The 22,023-nt window shown below is 39.8% G+C and overlaps 3 protein-coding genes and 1 long non-coding RNA gene across 11 annotated transcripts in view; 2 read left to right on the forward strand and 2 right to left on the reverse strand.

Annotated features, from left to right (window-relative positions):
* Positions 1-1,008: 1,008 nt before the first annotated feature.
* On the forward strand, positions 1,009-9,593 carry LOC111249451 (uncharacterized). The gene is made up of 3 exons (XM_086988330.1): positions 1,009-5,333; positions 6,427-6,534; positions 7,313-9,593. Exons 1-3 carry the CDS (start codon positions 5,201-5,203, stop codon positions 7,477-7,479), a joined length of 408 nt encoding a protein of 135 aa, XP_086844456.1. The 5' UTR covers positions 1,009-5,200; the 3' UTR covers positions 7,480-9,593.
* On the reverse strand, positions 3,516-7,431 carry LOC147756217 (uncharacterized). Its single transcript, XR_015327283.1, has 2 exons — positions 7,297-7,431; positions 3,516-7,090 (listed from the first exon to the last, which is right to left on the reverse strand). It is a non-coding gene; the product is annotated as an uncharacterized LOC147756217 (long non-coding RNA).
* Positions 9,594-13,201: 3,608 nt separating the features above from the next.
* LOC111250240 (U-scoloptoxin(18)-Er1a-like) lies at positions 13,202-17,275 on the reverse strand. 6 transcript variants are annotated; one of them, XM_022805148.2, is made up of 7 exons: positions 17,141-17,275; positions 15,978-16,082; positions 15,441-15,503; positions 15,103-15,221; positions 14,867-14,931; positions 14,579-14,628; positions 13,202-13,536 (listed from the first exon to the last, which is right to left on the reverse strand). In XM_022805148.2, the coding sequence occupies exons 1-7, from the start codon at positions 17,183-17,185 to the stop codon at positions 13,468-13,470; spliced, it is 516 nt and encodes a 171-aa protein (XP_022660883.1). In that variant the 5' UTR covers positions 17,186-17,275; the 3' UTR covers positions 13,202-13,467. The 6 variants fall into 6 exon arrangements, with proteins under 6 accessions (XP_022660883.1, XP_022660882.1, XP_086844454.1 ...); XM_022805147.2 differs by having other exon boundaries at positions 14,570-14,628; XM_086988328.1 differs by lacking the exon at positions 15,441-15,503 and having other exon boundaries at positions 14,570-14,628.
* The window catches only part of LOC111250063 (LIM domain only protein 3-like), a 29,420-nt gene continuing 24,605 nt past the window's right edge, over positions 17,209-22,023 (forward strand). For all 3 annotated transcript variants that reach the window (XM_086988325.1, XM_086988326.1, XM_086988327.1), the window contains exon 1: positions 17,209-17,353. In XM_086988325.1, coding sequence (XP_086844451.1) covers positions 17,209-17,353 — 145 coding nt within the window. The remainder of the gene's footprint in view (positions 17,354-22,023) is intronic.

Genomic DNA, 22,023 nt, shown 5'->3' on the forward strand with positions numbered 1-22,023 from the left:
GCGTCTACCGCTCATATTGCTCGCGCCGTGTGTATGAGAGCTGGTGTCTGCGTGTTCTGCGCTGCCTGGCGCCGTAGCTGCATGCGCTCACCCGCCCGCACATCGGTCGTTGGATATCCCATCTGGTCGGGAATCGAACACCCAAACCGCACCGCCACTGACGTGAAGAGGCAGGCAGGAACTATCCAGCCATATGCGTGAAACACAAGCCAATTTAGCTTTCTTTTTTTTGTTTGTTATCAAATAGCTTACTGATCCTCGGCAGCTGCTTAATAGGCGCAAGAGCGCCTTTAGCAGTTTGGGACAGTTTGAACAAGTAGTACTATATAATAATGTTGTTGTTTTTTTGTTTATTAACAATTTGAGGATTCTGTGCCTCCATTGTCATTGTACCGAGGTCGTTATCATAATAGCAGTAACGATAGAAAAAAAAAACAAGTTGACTTCCCGGTGAGAAGTCTCCGAGGAAGAAATTGAATCAAGTTAAACAGTGTGTGTCTACGAAGCGCTAGAAATAATGTGCGCTTGGTTACCCATTTGATGTTTTCGATACTGTGGGATGTTGGTTGTTTTTCGTTGGCTTCGCGTGAAGTACCATTGATCTGTGTGATAGCATACGATACGTTGGTAAATCTGTGGAGTTTATTAGTAATGCTACGTTGGTCTATGACAATTAAACAGCAACTCGAATTGAGAGACATCGCATGAAAGCTATGGTAAGTTCGAGAGAAATGCTGTACAACAAAACGTTTGTTGAATTCCGTTCCCGCATTTAAATATGATACACCAGGTGGGGAAAGAGAGAAGCTTATTTGTATGGAGTACTTGTTTCAAGTGTATAGTAAGTGTTGCTCGTGCTTTTCGTCTATTAAGTGTCAGTGTAGAATTGTGTAAGATCCACAAAGCATTTGCGTATAGTTGCAATGGACATGGGTTTCTGAAATGATTGCGTAACACGGAATCATTTAAATTATGAAAGAGAAGGGGAAACTATTTTAGCAAGTAAGTCTCGGTCCGTTTGTGATTATTAGCAAAACACTGTAAATTGTTTAAGAAATTCTGGTTAGACACTCTTGAACTACTCAGCGGTTGAATGACACCTAGACGTATTACTTATCTTCCTTAGGATACTTCATTTTGACAGATAGATACTGTGATTATTACTGGACGTTTTTCTACCCGATACACGCTGTGCTGTCATTTCATGGTAACAATATAATGTGGATGCTAGATCTGACGAAAAATATCACTGCACTTTATATTTAGATGGTAATCGAAAATCAGTAGGCTGTGCTATTACTAAATCGTGCCATCTCTGCCTCCTCACAGAATTAAACACGTTTCATTTCTTTGAGCACCTAGGACAAAGGTTCTTTACCGAGACATTTTTAGGTGAAACATTGTACTTGTGAAAGTGTTGGTCGAGAGAGATGCGATACTTCCGTTATATCGAGTGTTGGTAATTCAGACCAAACTAAACAAAAGGAACTCTGAAAGATAAGCCAAAAAGCGTGTTCAAAATTGCCCGAAAGTCGGCCATATCTGTGAGCTGTAAAAACTACAAAGGTTTCATGATAGCGAAAGTCTATATCCTACAATTAGCTAACACCTTGTTTCCTAGCAAAAAGGTGTAAGTCAAAAAGAGAAGACTGAAAGCGAACCGTCCCTGCAGTGTCCGCCATTCAATAGAATGTCGTCAATAAAACACGAAGCAGATAAAAGCAGGATAAGTATTTGTTTAATAATAATATTTATCTGTGATGGTAAATAGGGGATCTTTAATAACAACTATTTCGATAAAGTACCGTTTTCATAATATGTATGTATAAGTATGGATAATTGGTTTATGAAAATGTTGGCTTGTATCAGCGACCGTAACGCTGTAGCGACTGCATCCGACCGTTGTGTTATCGTTTCTCGTCGTTCAGTTACACCTACACAATATTTGACGACGTCCGCGAATGAGAAAGGAATTGTGTGCATTCGGACTCCCGAACAAAATGGAGGAAGCATCAGCGTAACACCTACGTTGTACCAGCTATTTTGCAAGATTTAAGAGATTCGTCTGTAATAGGAGGTAGAATAGAAACTTTAGTCTTACTACGCCTTATCTTTTGCAATAATTCTACTAGCAGGAGTGATAGCCAAAAGTATATCAATGATTTTAGCGGAAGGATACGGCGCATGTGAACTTGCGCACGAAATGGCGGGAAAGTGAGGAATTCGTGGGCAAGCCACAAATTTATTGACACCGGTCTTCTTTAAGTGGGATAAGGCCGAAAAACGTGAAAGCAAGAGAGTAAGCTAAACTCCATTACAGGTGCAGAAGCAAATGATACAGAGGATATGAACTGGTGCATAAAAAGTGATGGACACGACTTGGGATATCAGGCCGTTAGAAGTCTTATGAGGAAGGGAAAGATTTCTTATAGGAAAGAACAAATGCTACCAGTGTCAACCGGAGGAACATGCGTGGACGATGCGTGGCTACGAAGCCAAGCGTGCGTATTGCAGGGCTCGCGTAGTAGAGTTTTAAACATGTCAAGCGCAAGAAGTTGTGGCACACTTCTACCATTCGAAGGTCTTCCAAAGGTAACCTGGAAAGGACAAATGGAGGGACACGTATTTGAAGGTTGCGTGGCTGCGATGCCGAACTCGTTCACCTCTCAGCTTCTTTCGTAGTGTCAAAAGGGTCTCTGGAACTAGAAGTTGTAAGTCACTTCAGGCACCCGTGATAATCATAATCGATTTTAATACTTTGCTCTCGAAAACTCGGTGTTTAATTGATAACTTTCTTCTCGTATAAATAAAAATATCCATTTCATTTTATGGGTTGATGTTTCGGTACTAAGTTGATGCGTGATGGCTTTGAATTAACTTACGCACATATGCTTGGTTCCAGTCTGATTTCTGAGGATAATTAGTGCAATGGCTGCTTGATTCGAGTAAGAAATCCATATTGTTTTGTCCCTGTACGAACGCAATTATTTATTATTTAAATACACCGCGAATTTATACGTAACTTTATACTGTATGCGTATGGTTTAGGCAGCCAAATTAGTTTGCCAGCGATTGAACATCTATAGCAAGAAGATGCTGCTCTATACATTTATTGTGGTGCTTTTATGCGGAACGTAACTTTTCGAGTTCATAAGGGATGCTTTGATGCGGCTTTTTTTCTACACATTTGTTCGTTTTGTACGCAAGATGCTCATTGATGACAGTCGTTGGCATTACAAAACCAGCAATATAGTGGACTCTTTACAGATAGACATCGAATTGTAAAGTTACGGCGCTGTAACGGTATTTCACCCACATTTCCATAGAGCAAGTCATTGTGGACAAATCATACTCTTATGAAATGCTTAGATGAGAGTTCCGAGTAGTTTTGTTACATGCGAATCACGCCAAGAGACAAAGCCATAATTTGTATAGGATCATTGCCCATAGTATGTCTAAGTACGTGTTCTAGCCATGGTCTCGGCGTGATAACCGATGAAATTGATTACACTAAATTACATGGCAACAGAAGCCGATACCTTTTATTTTGACAGTGGTACCCGCGTTACGCACAAATTGTCGCCGAATGTCGACCGGATGCTTCTATTTTCATTTCTTCAGTACCCTAGGTTTACGGGATCGTTTTATTAGCAGCCAGACTGTAGAAATAAACAGTTGTAAGAGGACAAATGCTTTTCAACGATATGAATGTATGCTAAAATACTTAACTTAATACTGTGGAAGAGTTGCTGCTGCGGACGTTCTATTTAAGTACTCTTTAGACAGAGGCCGTATCGAATCTAACCTTGAGATTCGATTAGATGTTACGTACCCAAGAGGGGACTCACCGATCGACGTACTACGCTATCTTTTAAAAACCTATGTTTTCCACGTATTTACATAATACTTATTACGTTACCAAGGATGAGTTGCTTATAATAAGGCAATACCGGCTGACCCACAGGCTGCGTATTGATAAAATGTTGGACATTTTTTTCGGATTTTTATGCAGCTGGCTACCATCGGTCGATTTTAGCTTTCATTTTCAGTAGAAAAAAACACCTTATCCACCTTAGTTATTATCACCAAGAATTTCGTGCAAACCCCAATGTAATGAATGGCTAAAAACTCTAATGAAATACAGCAAAAAACGTTAAGTGCAAAAATTATGGTCATTTGGTTTCCTTTGATTTACCCAAGTCGAGATATCTGATTTTTACTAATTACGTGCGAACACATAGCTGGCTTCGCATTGTATAGTTTCCTTCTCGAGTCACCGTACCTCGGGTGTTTTAATGATACAGCGAAGTAGGACGTAACGAATTATTTAATTTTCCTAATATATACACAACGTAGCGAGCTCTGGTTACTGAAACGATCAATTTCATGCGCAAAGAAGGAGAGAATTGCCCGTGGAACGACTGCTTGCTCGGCGTTGGCCTGTGCTGTACTGTTATTGCCTGGAGGAGGAAGGGGAGTGGTGCGTCAGCTTCTGTAAGCCGCTGGCGAGGCGGCCTAGCAGTCTAACAACCTCGCTTGCCTGCATTGTCGGGACGGCTTTACGCATCACAACGGTCAACGGTTTGAAACAGCTGAAACACATTCCAAATGGAATAGAGCAGTAACAGTTCTTGTAGAGGGTGACATCGAGAAACTACAGAAGTTAAGACTAAGTGTACTAGCCAATGTGTATGTGTGTGCTTAGTGCTTTTTGTGAGTGATGTTAGCAATGTTTTGCTTCCGACTCTACTAGTCGCTCGTTGTGGTATTCGAGGAGCTTCGTATAGTGCTGTTCCTTCAAGTCGGAAAACAGCGTCATCAGGACTTACGGAGCTCATCATACCCGCCAAGAGAGTGTATAAATTTCATTTGATCTTCAACAGGCTGCACATAGCGATCGTCCCGGCCTAGGTGCTCGGTGTGCTACTACTAAGATTGTTGCAAAAATTACTGATCTAATTACGAGAGTGAAAATCCACAGTCTAGAATCCAAGGTTTGTTTGCTGCTCGAACGAGGTGTTGCGATGTCCGCGATTCATCAACTTGTGAGGCTGTCTGTCCTCCTCGGAGAATAGATCTAGACTCGTCTCGTCGTCTCAATGGTGTCGGAGGCAGCGTCCTGCGTCGGGAAGGTGCAGCTGGCCTGGGACATTCCTCCTGCGGAAGCTATAGAACCGCTTCTCCTGCGACCGAAACCGCTATGAGAGTTCGCGGCGAGGTGCTTCGCGCCCTCTTGTTAATCCTTCTATCAGTCTGCCTTGTGGTTTCCCTGTGGCTTTCAATTGCGCTAGGCAGTTGGCAGGAAGAGATACAGACGACTACAATAGGAACTGGTAAGTTAAGACTGGTCATATTTATTGGTTATTAAAGAATAATAGTTGACTTATTGCTATGCAACATTAACGATGTATAATGAGGAGAAGAAAAAAATTTGAAATTTTTCAAGGATTTTCGGATCCTCCTTTATTTTTGAAAATAGGCTTTTCTGAAATCGATTATCATTTAATTGGTCGTTATAACCGCTGCTTTCGATATAAATGTCTACGTTTTTGCTCATTTTCGTGTGAATCTCACATTGTTTTCCTAAACTTGCCACCATTATGCAAAAATATTTTCGAAGCAAATATCTGTGCACATGTTTACCATGTTGGGCAAATACTTTGCAGGTTACACCTTTGGCTAGCGATATGTTTTTTACGATAGGCGAAAGTAGCGAGAGTAAATACTTACTATTGATTCTATCCATCATTGCTGGAAAATAGCTTAAATTAATAATCATGTGCTGATTCGACATAAGCACCACATCGATCACATAATGGCAAACTGCAAAATTTTTAATTGACTCTCACATATCTGATCAATATCATTGTTGTTAAACTTAATTAGAACTGGTGACAACATTAGTTATCGCACTTGAAAATAACTTCAGAGGTCACCTCTGTGAACTCGTATGCAGTTGGAGCCTATCCATAAAGTTACCCTGTATGGGAAAACGACGCGAACCTCAGTCTTCCGAAGTTACCGTTCAATTATTTCGATTTTTTGCGCGTAAATATCTATTTAGGTAGTCACATTTAGTATTTTAAAATACATAACGTACTCTAAGGGGATGGCAAACTTTGCTTAAAATTGTACAAATAGTTTAAGATTCGGGGCGAAAGGCGATACGTTTTATAGATCTTTCAACTCACTTTTGCTATAGAATATTCATTATTTATATATATATATATATTCATGGTTACCGCTGGAAGTATTTAAATTCAGTTACTCTTTCATCGGGTTTGCGAATATATTTTTAAAAATAGTAAATATAATAATTTGTTTACTGTACGTTCAAAAATAACCCACATAGAAAATCTCATAAGCATAGCGTAAATATCATATTTCTAAATCGATATCCCCTTTTTGTCCTTTTTGAACTTTCAGGATGCTCTTTGGAGCAGAATCTCACCTGTACAGGTGCCTGTACAAATAAATTATGGTATGACTGCTCCGAGTATCTGGGTGGAAAGGGCTGCTTCGTGTCTTATTGTGGTCAGTAACAAACATTAATTTGTCTTTACACTAACTCTATATATAGTCTCATGCAGCAATGACTTCTGCTGCCAAATCTGACATCATTGCGAGTGGATTCAACAATAGATCGACATTAGACATGTATATATCTATATATTTGCCTTAAAAAGCCCGATAACAACTGAACTTGGCAGTTTTACACGAGGCGCAGTTTAGAAACAAGTCTACTCAGATGATACGAGACAAAATTAATTGCCGCGAACAAGCATGATTGTTATTTGTTAACGGTACCGTGTGAGAGCATAGGTTTAGTGAAAGATGAATTACCTTTTTTCATGATTGATTTATGGTACCTTACACGAATATACCTTACCTGCTAACTATTTATCAGATGCAGCGAAGTTCCTGTAGTTTGTTTTGAATTAGAAGAACTGACCTCGAACGCATCTGTTGCGCATCCGAGCTCCAGATACATCGCTGAACTGTCAATCAAACACGTACTCTTTCTACACATTACATCTGTCCATCGTAGTTTTCTGTCCTCTTCCCCAACGTCTGATGAGTACACGCGCCGCTAGAAAGGCCATGACGTTAATAGTTATATGCAGACAGCAAATAACGAATGTTTAAAATTATATTTAAAGGCAAGCCTACTTCTCTAGTTTTTATTTCTCAAGCAAGAAATTTGTCCTAAATATGTTACATCATCCCAATAAAAACTGTCACTTCTTCATACGGCCGTTTCATCAAATGTAGCTAATCGGTTTAATTCTGACGTACCTGGTGTATCTTTCAGTTCCATGCACGGACCCTATCTATTCGTACGATGGGCAGGAATGTCCGTTCCTATATGCCGAAAAAGAAGAATGCCCCTCATATTGCTGGCATCAGGTTCCGGAGCCCGACGAGGACCTCTTTGACGAGGAGAAATTTGAAGAGGACCAGGATGATGAGCTATATTGAGCACAGAAAGCCAAGCCACTACTAAATGTTTAAGTGAAGGACAAAGAGAGGGCATTTCTTTTAGAGAGGGTGCGCCACCTTCACAAGCGATATTTTTGCTCGTTTCAATAAATAGGGACAGAAAACATTCCCACTGGCTAAATGAATTTTAGGACTAGTAGTCAAAAGGATGAAATCGTTCTTGTACACTTCAACTGATACAGAACGTTTGAAAAGTGAGAGTAGGAGACGATTCACATATGTCGCAGCGTCGAGCGATCGAGTGAACATGTCCGGCGCCATAAATGCACAAAGCTTCAGTGGGAACGCTTCCGTTATGAAGAGAGAACTTAGGCCACAATTAATACCACCTAGCTTTTAAATAACTCAGAACAGTCGATTTCTTTATTTGAAAGCGGATAGCTTTTACAAAGTTGCCCTTCGTAGTGCATAGCAAAAAAATATATATGTGAAGTAAGATATAAATTGTAAATTAGCAGACGATCGTAAATGACAAATCGTGGAAACCGGTAGCACTTTTGTTATTCGTAAAAGTACATCTAATAATGATTTTAACAGTAATATGAGCCTATTGTTTGAGCGCTTTGCGTTGACCACTGATAGTGTAATTCACGGATGTTTTTCTCCTCTATCTACAGTTTCAGTATATGACAAATAATGGACTCATTATTAAAATTAATATGGATCATTGAGTCATTTACTGTTATCACATGTTGTTTACTTACACTCGTACTAATTGATTTGGATGTTAGTATTTCAAAATTGCCCATGTTGCTCTGTGTAAAGAAGAGAACGTCTGCCGGTTGAGAAGCAGTTGTTACTAGGTGCAAGTTTCTATGGCTGAATCTGTATAATGATACGCACGTATGTAGCATACGTACGGTTGGTTAAGGTTTCTTCATGCATATACTATTCGAATTTGCAGACTCGGAAATTGTTATAGACCAAAACGGAGTCATCTTTCAAGAAAGTAGGCGTTTCTTTAGAGCTTAGAAGTGAAGACGTCATTCTGTATCAGGCTGCCCCATGACGCCGATACTATAGAAACACGTCACTTTCAAAGGAGGAAGATGTAGATACTAGAAACATGTGAACTTTTTGCAATTATGCAAAACTGGATGCAAAATGCTACCTTCGCTTATGAAAAATCAAATGATGTTCTAACAAGACTCAAACGATGAAGAGCCCGATACGTCGACTGGCAATCATTGTGGACTGCTTTATGCTGCATTCTCAGGCTGATACATCCTTATGCATATGAGAAGAAGCGTGCATCCATAACCGTAATAATAACCACCGAATTCGCAGAGGCAGCCCAGACACCAAAGCCTTTTTGACCAAAACTCTATTTACAGGCGAACTTAGTTTAAAATTTAAAGGGTTGTCTGGGCAAAAAAAAAGTAAAGGGAGAGAGAGTTCAGAGTAAAAAGCTATTGTGGTTGATTGTGGATAATGTTCCTAAGTGTTAAATGGCTAGTAGTGTTGGTTAAGGAGTACAAAATGAAAATGATGACATGGGGGTTCCTTGTTCGTGCAGTTTCATATATATATATATATATATATAATATATATATATATAAAAGTAATATTGACGATAGGATAATCGTGTGTGCAAACAAAGTGAATGCGAAGCAGAAGTTTTTTTTATAAATAAATGCTATTTTTGTTACTATTATCTATAAAGCGTTGTACGTCTTTTGTCGAAGGTCGAATTGTGCGGTATGAAACTATTATAGAGACGTCTCTTTATAACTCTATGAATTTAATCGAAAGTTGATGAAGTGAGCTTACAAAAACATTTACGTTTGCAAATTAAACGTACTTTACAATTATGCTTAGAACAGCTTCATTTTGTGTATAATATTATAAACTTAAAAAATTAATTATTTTTACTATTACTATTTTATTATAATATTAAACATTATTATAACTATTTATAAAAAGTTCAGCAAAAATAAAGCCAAAAACATTTTCATTAAACATTAAATTTTTTAGTCTAGACTAAGTACCTAGTCTATGTATGTAGATGCATATGTAGATGCGAAAATCTACTTAAATGAAATAAATAATACTCAAAAAATGTGCACGATATACGTGTTGAAAACATTCTTGAATCTATTGCGTATTTCATTATAACATATATAGTATATATAACAGTATAACATTACAACAGTCCTAAGTCAGATCTCAAAACTCTCAAGTAGATTGTATTTATCGTTCCTGAGTTATCGACCTCTCCGCAACTCAAAATCACCCATTCTAGGCCGTTTGTTTAGTTTATTTTTATATCATTCACAAGCAATGTTTTCGATGATAGGCCCCTAGGACAGAAGAACCGACCTGTAGCGTAAATAGATCTGTGCAAATGCGTTGAAAAGTATGTGCAATGCGTATCTGCTACCATTGAAAGCAATTCAGCTGAACTTTTGCTTTTTTTGTGGATACAGTTACAGCAGAACAAAATCGTTTTATCAACTGGATTATTGTATTTTCTCACAACGCTTGCTCATTTCCTTCTTATTTCTCCCTGTGGAAGCGTCGGAACCGTCAAAAAGGTGACTTCGCCACCATGATTGCTCATTAATTCAGCATAGAGTGTTCGAATTCGAGTAGTAAAAACACTTTTGAAGATGAATCGTTGATAATGAGTACATTAATTTATAGATGTTTTTTCTAGTTACAAAATAGTGGAATGTGCTGCTCAGTTCTTGGTATTACTTCATTCAACGGGAGAGTACTCAGCGTATCATTCTACGAAACTCAGCCAGTGCAGGTTCGTGCTGGTAAGAAGTTCTGCGCCTATGATGTCAAATATACCTCTGCATTGAAAAATTCTGGTATTCCATAGTGATCAACTAGGCCGCCGTCAGTGAATTAGAGGAGCCACTTTCAGATATTTTTGTCCTCTATTTAAAGGCATTTATCGCAGACTTACGTTTGATAGCAAAACAAATGCAGTTTCATGGTCTCAGTGACAAACAAGTAAAAACAAAAGAAATAAAAACTGACTTCGTATCTCTAATATCTTTATTTTGAATAATTAATTCAGCAGCTCGATCAGTTCGTCTAGGTTGACGGTTGATCGGGACATGCTCACAATTTGTCGCTCGCTTAGTGATGATTGTAGACAAAAGACTGGGAAAGTTTTCACAGTTCAATCTCGTTGGCTTCGACTTGACATTCTCGGAAGCGTCAGGGACGGATAATCAAAAAAGAAACAAACAAACATACGTCGTAACGCACACAAAACTCAACGGGCTCAGCTAACAGCCTTACCCTTACCCACTACTTACTTAGTACCGTACTAGAGGGAAGCAACGCGCATGAAGGGACGATTGAGTAAAGGCAAAATCTCGTTTTCTGCTTTTCTCCGAACGGGTCTCTATCTGCAGCGCAGTAGTATTTTGATTGTACCAGGCTTGTAGCGTGTAGCAAATGCAGATCGTTCGCTACGGTGTGTTTAAAAAGTCATAGCAGCCTTCGGTGCTTGAGAACGTTACGTGATCCCTTATTGAGATGCTGGGTAAGACGTCTGGGAAGCAGATATACGCTATAAATGTTTCGCAGCGCTATGGAATTACAATTCTCTTTGGGCATTTGACATTGTAGCTTTAGAAAAACTCTATCCATAAACGTCGTACAGTTGGTAGCTTTCCTAACACACTGTATATTAATTCTGTGTTAAGACAGTTAGCTGCTCGACTTTACTTCTGTTCGTTGTTGTTGGCGTAACTATCATGATTCGCACTAAAAGAAAAACAGGGAAGGATTAAGTCTGTGATCCTGCCTTTGTGCTCCTCATGGTCGTTAAATTTTAATGACACATTAAATCCGCGAAGAGGCTGTACACCGACGTGGCCCAGGATTTCCTCCGACGGAGCCGAACGGATGCAACGACTATGCAAACATCGTATAGTGTATATAGCACAGGCATTGTATTGAAAAGTTTAAAGACAAAGTAATTGTAACTCGTTTCTATTTAAAAATTCACATCGTACAACGTATCACGAATGTAGAAGCTCCTTAGGGGTCTCCTTAGACCAAGTCCGAACCAGGCCAAACTTGTAACGAATATTTCCATTACGATCACGATTTCCAACCTGACCAATAAGGTCGTTATCGTTTACTTGAGCGACATATTTCTATTCGTACGAAGCCACCCTTAAATTAACTCCTATACCCCAATCGGCTGCATCGTTTGTAGGCGAAACAGTGTTCTACTTAAGTGGCGCAATTATACGCCTTGCCGATAAGCTTGTAGTAGACATGGATGCTTTACACAAAAAGAACCAAAAGAATGAAATGTAGATTCGAATGGTCCGTGGATATCCATCGTGTTCACCTTATCATTACGCCGCCGGCGCTCTAAGCGCTTCTATTTTGGATACTATCGGTATCTAAGCTGCTATTTTTATCCAGCGACAACTTACCGTCGGCGGTGCTACCGCAACCAGCAAATTTTGCTAAAATTGAGAGCCTGGATCACACCCCTACCCTCATCATCTTCCCCAGTTCCAATATCTCTTGGAGAAGTTGTAACGCCCTTGCTCCGTGTGCCCTAAGGAGAACCAATTGTGTTTCGTCCTCGCACTATTGAGTCACACCCGAAAAGCCCCGCCCAACATCGCAATCGTCAGGCCCTTCTTGCTTGCCACGCCAGGCAAATTTCTGCCTATTCTGCCTACATTGGTTCCTTTGCACCCTTTTCGCCAGCGCGTTTGTGCAATTGGTACCTATCGGCTAGGGCATACCCTCGGAGAATAAAAAGAGGAAGACGAAGAAGTGGCGAGTATTTCCTGCCGTGCTAGGTTCCGCGTTGTCATTGGCGCGTCCGTATCGGCTAGATATGAAACCTTTATTACTTTTATTCAAGGTGCGATGTTCTTACATTCATTCATTCACAAGGCGAGTCTAGTCGTATGGCGGTGCAACGCTGTTCAGTGTAAAAGGCTGCGAACCACCGCCTGATCTCCACTAACGTCCAGTATAGACACATATGTGAATCGATATATGCAGGACTGGTCCTGTTCCCCGTTTCCTATATCGGTACAGTAGAAAACGAATGTAAGATATATAGAGTTGCCCGTTTCTTTAGGTTTCCCCCAGCACTCGTGCCTTCCATTCTGCCGCTTCGCGGACGGCGAGAATAACTGGAGTGGTGGGTATCGGAACAATCGCGTGCTTTTGCGTAAAGCTGGGTCGGAAAGGTGGGTAGCACACAATGGTGCGCTGTTAGGTAAAGTGGTAAATTCGTCAATTTGGCTCAGCCTCTACTGTTGCCTGTACCGACATTTTCTATATTATATATACATAGATATAAAGCGAAAAGAATAAGAAAGTTTGAGACGAAAAACGAAAATGTCTCGGAAATCTTCGTGGTCATTTACGTACTGGCTCGTATTCTCTTATTTCAAATTTGTATGCTTCGTTTGGACGTCTCCGAATGGACGCAGTTAAACTGGTCTCACATTCTTTGATTAGAAACTCCAAACGTCATTGCAATAACTCAGGCTATTAATTGCTAACTAAGTGCATAAAAATGAAATGTTGAATCAATGGTTGTTAAGATCCCGACAGAGCAATGTAGATTCAGTAGATGTTTACAAATATTCTATAAAGCGTTACCTAATCAAACGCACTGCGACGCATATGATAGCAGACGACATCACATGCAGATGATAAAATAAGCAATAGAAGGCTTTAAAAATGAAAAAATCTATCATTTCTTACCGATGGCTAATTTATTAAATCGCAATATGAAAAGTGAAAGACAAAGTACTGACATTTAGTTTATTTAACATTTACATAGTGCATAAATACGTAGATAAAATAATCACAATGGAAATATACGATAACGTTTGGAACGTTACGGTAAACAAACCGCCGTTCTCGTTCAATTCACTCTGCCACTAATAAATACGGCCGCCGACCACTTTTTGGCCATTACGAATATCGTATTCGCGCCTAATTGTACAATTTAAATATTGGTTAATATCTAATTACTATTGAATTGTTAGGTCGTGTTCGTTGCACCGTCGTCGAAATAATTGTAACATCCTACAACAAACAAAAAAAACAGTATCGAAGTTCAGTATTTTCGCCTGGAATTTGTAGAAAGTGCTAATGTGATAAACCAATAACATTGACTACAAATCTTGATTATGTCTTTCTTACCTTACCTGTCGTTTCCACGAAGATTGTATCTTTCATGTTGTTATATGCCATTTTTGTGCTTATGATAAACAATTATGCTTCGTCTAATTTCAAATATCATGAATACGTTTAAAAATCGGTTCTCATGAAATCACTCGAAAAAGTCATTTTAACTATGACCATAATGAAATAAATCTATGAGAAGTTCAGCTTTTCGAAAAAATGCCGCACTCGATTCTAATCACGAAATGTTTACCGCCGTTGGGTGAATGAACGACAGCTCAGCTAGATATTAGCGGTCACATTGTTCGTCTAGTCAGCGTCGCGATTATATAGATCAGTTAACTCTTTGGATGTTTTGTTATAAAAGGACCAAATGTATACACTCGCTTGTATGATCCACTTAACTTTATATTGTTGCTCTGCATAGATAATCACCTACAAAAATAAAAGAATACAATTGAACGCGCTCGGAAAAAATCGCCGCAAAAGCTCCGGTGGCGTTGCCGTTAAATACTGATAGTATGTATTCGAGAGAGTGTTTAAGCTTCGAGCTAGATGCTTGCTTTATTAGAAGTTAAATAATCTCGAAAAAAAAAATCTCTGACTACTATTATTACTGACATAAAACTATTATGAGGCATAAGTTTATCAATAACATTTATGTGTAAAGCATTAGTAAATGTACCTACGCGCATGATCTTCATATATGATATGTGGGTGTAGGTAACTGTTTTTCAGGTAAATTCCATTAAATATGTACTCAATTCCCATGTGTAAGTAAAGGTGCTTTTCAAATAAGAACATTTAACCATCTATTCTACTTCTATTTAGATACAATGTTTATTTTATGGTTATGTGCAGATATCCTAGGCGTACATGTTCGAAAGGAGCGTTTCTCGTTTTGCCCTAATTACTTATTTCTGCATGTAAATACCTGATCGACCTTTGATTGTTGACACTGCCCTAGAAGTGATGTCTCAAGCCGGATGCATCCTACAAAATGTTAGTAGATTAAAGTTAGATCTTTGCGGTACAAGGCTTCGTCGGTTCATCATCGGTACCCTGCAGCGTTCCCTCAACGATATCTCAACTTTTCTTTAGTACCGCCCGTTTCAAACCTGGGTTAACGCCCGTTATGTCGCTTCAATTTTTGCTGACGAACAAATGATTTCGGCAATATTGGAGCAGAATACTAAAATAGTACAGAGAACCGAAATACAATGGCACAAACCTTTTGAATCAATGCAGGGGCAAGCACCCACGAAGTAGCCTCCCTTTACATTAGTTGTGGAACAGCTTTGTATGGAATGAAGTAACAAAGATTAAGCTTTTTTAATAGTGTAATATTCTTGGCCACTTTCTTTTACCCACAGAAAGCACATTCGTTAGGTCCAGGTTTTTTAACCTGAGAAGAATATTCCGCGATTTGAATCCGGACTCAATTTTCTTAAATTCAAAAGAATTCACCTTTTGCCAGGCGTGCCAAGATTTGCACACTGACGCCCCTGAGGGGAGTCGACGAGTTCTACGCAACAGCTTGATTCACATTGGTGGTTCCAACGACAGACCTCACCGACGGTCAGGTTCTAAAGCAGACAGCAGAAAATACGTAACCGTCAAATCATATATTGTGTTTTGCGAACAGAACTATACTATTTTGGCGCACATCTTAACGTGTTCAAACTACTGACGAAACGTATGCTATAGTAGAAGTGAAGTATACTTTGGCATATGTCTACGAGTACGTCGAAAAGTTGAAGTTGTCTCAAATTGAAAGACCCTAGGACACTCAGGACGATACTCACCTTAATTTCCGTGAAAAGAACCCCATTTAGATCCCGCGAGATATCCTTTTGTTCGAATGGATTCTGAAGATAAATACTCAGTAATTAAATACATTATAATTTACCTAATATGATCTTGCTTACATGAAAACAGCACATTGTACTCGAACGAAATTTTATGAGCAGAACATCGCTGAGTCCATAAATTAATACTGCATCAATTGTGACTTGATGCAGAGCCACAGCTACTTCAGATCTTGACGGGACTTCGATTTAAAACGATTTATGCGATTTTGTCTATTTCCTTGACTTTGGTTTTATAGCATATTCAGTTTTAATGATACTGATAAGGGTCATATTTTAATGTACGACTATCGGGCCCTAAATACCCTATAAAATGAACATGCCAAGCTTATGATTTTTGCTTTTCGACGGGACAATTAGCTAATTTGAAAAACATTATTGTTTTTGGGTATGAAAAAGATCAAAAACATACGTTATTATGAACAATAATATTGAAAGATATGTCTCACAGTATAGCGAACACAAGACACTTACAAACCTATCCTGGTCCATAGCGGCATGTACGTTAATCACAAAAATAACCGCGATAAACTGCAATAATGTCCTATCCGAACAACTCATCTCTGGCCACTGAAATCTCTAAAATTGCACAGTCAACTTTAGTCTTCTAGCTTCTCTCTTCCCAGCCGTTCCCCTAATCATTCGTTGCTAAATCTTCACTGCAACCACCATTACACAGCCGTTGCACATATATGTTTCTAATGTGTTCGCCTATTGAAACGCGTCAGAAAATCGCTTTCAAAAAGTCCTATTCTATCTACGTTCGTGACTGTTACAGCGGACGACAGCGGCTGCGGGGGCACGACGTTTGTGGTGTAGTGAAAAGGGTTTCATTTATGGACACGCCGTTTGATGTGTGGACGTTGGCGGTCCCTCACTCTCCTGTGGGAAGCAGTTATATCTCCAGTCCGGTCAGTGACATCATTAACCCGAATATTTCTCATCTTTTCTTGTTGCCATCCTGTAATAAATTTTTTCTTACCTACTTTTTAAATGTTACTACGGACAACTTATGCCCCCGCACTGGAAGTGAATCGTGTCATGGTGTCCATTTTACCACTAATGGAAACATGAAAAAAAATAAAAACAAGTGTAAAGCGACAGAAATAAACTATTATCTCGTTGCTAACAAAAAGTCTGATTTCTGACGTCCAACGAAAGCGTATGTATTATACACTTTCGCAGATATATGTACATTATATCACAAGTAGTCACCTCAAATCCTCACTAGCTGTTTCAGCAGCATTTACTATGACTTTTCCTGGAAGGCAAACCCTTCACTTTGTCGGATTGAATTCTTTGATCCGAATTCAACTCCTGACGTGTCGATCGGTTTTCGGCTTGTAACTCCTTCGTACAAAACATATTAAAGCCAGCTATTTTTTTTTCACAGATACACATTTTGCCGAGCTGACGCTGTGGCCAGCCCCATGGCGTCAGCTATAGCTGGAAGCCCTCGGGCCCGCTCGGTTCATGTTACGCCTAGTCAGTGGCAGCCAAGTTATAAGCACCCCTCGAGTAAATATTCAACTGGCGCGCGCTGCTTGTGTATAATTGGACGAGAAGGCAAAGCATATATTAAAAGAGCTTCTGAAGATATATTTAACGATGATGGTTTAAGTTCACAAAAGTAATACCAAACTCGGAGCTCTGGTGCTGCACCGGCAGGAAGAAACACTCATCGAATAGTGAGTTACATGCACAGATGAGGAGTATATGGGCAGTCTACAGTCAAGCCCATAAGGTAGAGGACTTTGTGCGTTGCTGGGCGCTACCTGTACGGTTGTTCGATACTCAAAAAGTAAATATGCCTCTGTCGAACAGAGAATTGCCGATGGAACGCGCTTTCGGTACGTGACGCAAGCAATCGTTAGACACGGTTGTATAGCATGAATCAACGCATGATTTTCTTAGCAGCTGCGCGTCATGAGCGCTTGTACGATCCACTAATTAGACAAATTGTTTTACCTGATTTACTGCGCAAAATAAAGAAGGAGAAAAGGAGGATGCAAAGTTTGACCAATTTCAGACAAAATTTTTCACGAAAAGTAGTGAGTTTCAAATATTTTACTCGGATGCGTTTCATCATATACGTTCAGCCATAAAACACCTCCACATGGGTACTATTAAATAGAGTTCGTCTTTTTTTTTTTTTCGTATTTGAGGCTAAAAGAAGGGAATAGAGAAGATTTTTAGTTAGCCACTGTATGAACAGTTCAGCTGGGACAAGCGGTTAAAAATAGTGTCATTGTTATTTCTGTGAACTTTAGCGCGGAAAATCTGTTCTTCGGTAAATTGTATTGTTTTGCCCTTAAAATTAGAGCGATAGTTATCAGAGTTACAGAACAGACCACGTAGGTTATATATATGGGAGGGCATTAATTAGCTAATTAATGTCAGGGAAATGTGAGTGAGACTTGAACTTGTAAGGACAACACCGAACGAAGTTGGAGGCATTGATTTAACATACGTCTGTATTAGCACTGACATATAAGTCGATGGAAAAGGGCGGATTAACATTGAGATGAGAGTGGTGTTTCTACGAAAAACGCTGGGGAAAGACCCGCAGCCTAAAGGTCAACGACTGTACGACGTGTTTTCCATAATCTTTTTGAATAATGAAGGAAAGAAACAACTATAACAGAAGAAAATACGATGCGCAGTGTCCACAAGAGATGGCCAGAATCGGGTATAGCCTAACTGTAGTTCACGGAGTATCACTTGACCAAATTGTACTGGATCATTTATGTTCTTTGAAAAAAGCAAAAGAACAAGTAGTATCCAAGATGGGCTTTGATCAGCTAAGCAAAGATTAGATATGTCGAACGCGTTGTCTTTGATCGAGAAAGTCGAACAAACAAACGTCCATAACCGTAGTTCAACTAGAGGCCAACTGAATTGCTTGAATACCGTAACAATGTAGCTGATTATTAACAAGCCGAATAATTGGAAAGCCGCTAAAAATGAAAAGTATGGATAGTTCCTAAATCATTTTTTAAGCAAAGGGCTAAACTAGGTTTAATGAATTACACGTTTGGATCATGAAGTATATCCGCAGAAAGACCATAGCGTACATGTTATTTGTACGTGCTTGTTTAAGACTCAGCTAGCAGAAGGGACGGCCTAATGAAATATAATTAGCTATGTGAGTTTTTTTTTTATATTTTTAGCAATAGAAGAAACAATTTATTTTTTTTTATAGTGTCCTATTAATGAAACGCTATGGCGTTTGTTGTGCCGATTATGTCATAGTAAATATTATTATTCAGAATAAAGTTAGCAAAACGATAGTTAAATAACCATTTTTTCAGCGCGCACGTTTGCCGGATATTGTATTAACGGTGATACATTTTCTAATTTAAAATATCCCTTTCTTCTGCTACTCAGCATATCTGAAGTGGCAGGGAACGGCCCATTCGAAAAGGAACAGCGAATCTACGGCACAGAACCTACTTGCTATGCAAAATGCAGCAAACATCTGGGCCGCTAAAAGACAGACTATCTCAGCAATATCGGCACTGAGGAATCTCCAGCCTAGGAACTGACGAAATGAATGATGGATCCTTTGACCATTTGGCTGCAACTCACAATTCCAAAAACTAACAACCTAATGTAAACAGTATTGATTCCAAAATACAGTAAGATAACTAAAACCTTTCATCGCATTCCATCGCAGTCCTAACTCAGAACCTAACCTAATCTAGTGGTTTGCCGAACATTTAAATTTATGCACTGTTCATCGCAGTCCACTTCGCCGCCCCGTCGATACAATCCTTAAACGAATATGCCATTTCTTTACGACCCCACTTACCTTTAATTTGGGTAAGTGAAGAAACTCTTCAAATCTTAACTAAGCACAAGATTTCTTCTTTGTATTCGTTCCGGTCGCCGAAATAATGTATTAATACAGGAACTGATCTGGGCAGCGATTCGCAGACGACTATGACGCCTCCGCTGACTCACTCCCGCGTAATGCCCCGCTATAACTGCCGCTGTCCTTTGCCGTGGTATCGGTGAATAATAAACAAGTCCTTCAACTCTCCATCTCTCATTGCGCACGTCTGGTCCTTTGTCGTTGCTCGCTTAGTTCTTGAGGCGCCTTATAGACAGGTTCAACCAGCGGCATCATCGTGCATCAACTGGGCTGGGCAGAGAGCAAAACTCAAAAAGCGAAACAAGAGATAGAAGGAAACTTCAGCTCTGTTAGAGGAGTGAAGTTGGAATGAGCAATGATCGGCCGGCACCCGGAACAACAAACAAACCGAACACGCACTCCACTTCCTCCGAGCGCCACTCGCCTAGACGTTTGACAGCAGTAAAAACACGCATTTCGGTGGTAACCCTAGCTAACAATTCTGCTAGAGTCATTAGTTCGAGTTCGCTTACAGCTACCCATTTGCTGGTACCCTCGATCGTTGCAGTGGCAGACCTCCAGTTTGAGCGCCAGTGAGCTTCGTCATCCGGCGGCTTTCGTCCGACGCTATCTCGTACCTAAGTAGTCTTAACATCAAGCGAACAGCCTCTTTGCCCTTCTGCCTGGCTAGACTATCGTAAAAATTTAATGACACATTAAGTTCAAGAAGAAGTGAGTTGAATATGGAAAGAACAGCAGTGAGGACGAAAAGGATTATAATTGTGGCGAGCAAACAGAAGAGAGTGTAAAAGCAACGGGACAGATATGCTGCAGAGGTTCCAAGGCTAAGTTGTTCATCGGGGGCCTGTTTTCCTCCAGGCTTCTAGGAACAGCGAATCAAAAAAGGGGCTACATGGCGAAGCAAAGAGAGCAAAAAAAAATTATCTCTGTTCTGTTTGTATGTCAGCACGTACGTGCATGCGTGTGTGTTTATACACATCTGTGTAGTCTGATGTGTTTCCCAATGGTAATAGATTAAAAATAAAAGCCCTCTGCAAATGCGACTGAAGACTACAAAGATACTAACGTTTATCAAACCGATTGCGGCCACTAATTCTCGTTTAACGGAAAAGTAATATGAAGGTGGCCTAAGTGGTTCCTCTGGCTGAGAACGATCAGGAGCCGCTTCCTGACAACAATATATAGATACTACTAAATATTCTCTCTTTGGTTCATAAGCCTAAGAGTTTCTCTTTTTTCTTCAATTGATGTATGCATATTTTTATATTGGGATGGCAGAGTTGCGTCCAGTGGAGCGGAAACGATTTCTCAATAAAATACAGTAAATGCGAAAGCTAGCCTCAATTATTACGATTGTTTCAAGGGAGTTTTAAGTACCCTAAGAAAACAAGACGTGCTACGTGAAAAATGATAGTGATCACTTACTTTGACTAGATTGCCTTTAATCTGTCATAGATATAATAATTGTTGGTTACCAATTTTATTTGTCTAGTGGTATTTATTTCTTTCCCTATTTAAAATAATTGAAGGAACACTTTCGAAAAATGGCAGAAGAGCGTGATAGGGTCTCTTTATTATTGGCTGATGTAGGTAAACAGAACACTAGCCTTTAAAAAACAGTGCAGCAATTATATACATGTAGCTTAGCTTATTCTCTTCTTTCCTCACCTTTCAGATCTAGTGTTTTTTTAAGAAATAGGAGCATCTATTGAATTGCGTGATTCTTGCGTTACCCTATATACATATATCTTGGTTTTGGCTTTAGTTGTTCGACCAAACTTTCTACAAGTCGAAAGTCGAGCAGTTACAGCAAACTGTGAGGTCTTGAACGGCCATCAAGGGAGTCATGCAGGTTGCCGTTGGCATTTGCCCTATAGACCCGTGTTGTATAACCGTCCGCTCACCATCACACTTGGGCTAGAGAGTTCACGATGTTGCTAAATCCCTTTACCCCCCCCCCCCCCGTCTACCCATCATCTGCCAGCCTTTACTATCTGTTCAGATAGAAAAGACTCATCCACATCCATTCGCCCCAACGTCAAGGAAAAGCTTGGCCACCATGGGAAGCGGAGCCCCGAGACCTGAAACTCTAAGCGCTCACGTTGAAACGGGGCTGAGGGGAGGCTAACCTCAGCGGAAGTAGCAAACTTTGCCAAACGTTTGGTGTGCTAAAGGCGCGCAAGTGGCCGGCAAAGGGGAGAGTAATAGGCACTCTCAGGCGGGAGAGCAACCGTTAAGAAATCACAGAACATGGAACCGCGAAGGCTGAGCCTATGTCTATGAAGAAAAAGCGTGCAAACTGGCCGGCCTATTCTAATTGCAAGAGCTATTCACCACGTGATGAAATGTGTCAAGTGGGAATTCGCTGTGGGATCGGTCCTGTTCGGATGGCGTGCCTAGTAATAGCTGGGTCCTATGTTGCTAAAGGGCTCAATTAAAGCAGGTCTGCTAGCTGTGAAATAACAGATGTATTTTCCCTGTATCCCAGCCTGCAGAATATCGCACGTAAATATATCATATAGTACATGCAAACACTGAATATAATTTTATTTCTCATTGGAAGTAAAGTTGATTTTAAATCTGGTAAAGATTCTCAGTGAAGATGATACCAAAAACATTCTAAATGAATACCCAGTAATCTAGTAT

This window comes from Varroa destructor, unplaced genomic scaffold (assembly GCF_002443255.2).
Source record: "Varroa destructor unplaced genomic scaffold, Vdes_3.0 BEIS01000004.1, whole genome shotgun sequence".
NCBI lineage: Eukaryota > Metazoa > Arthropoda > Arachnida > Mesostigmata > Varroidae > Varroa > Varroa destructor.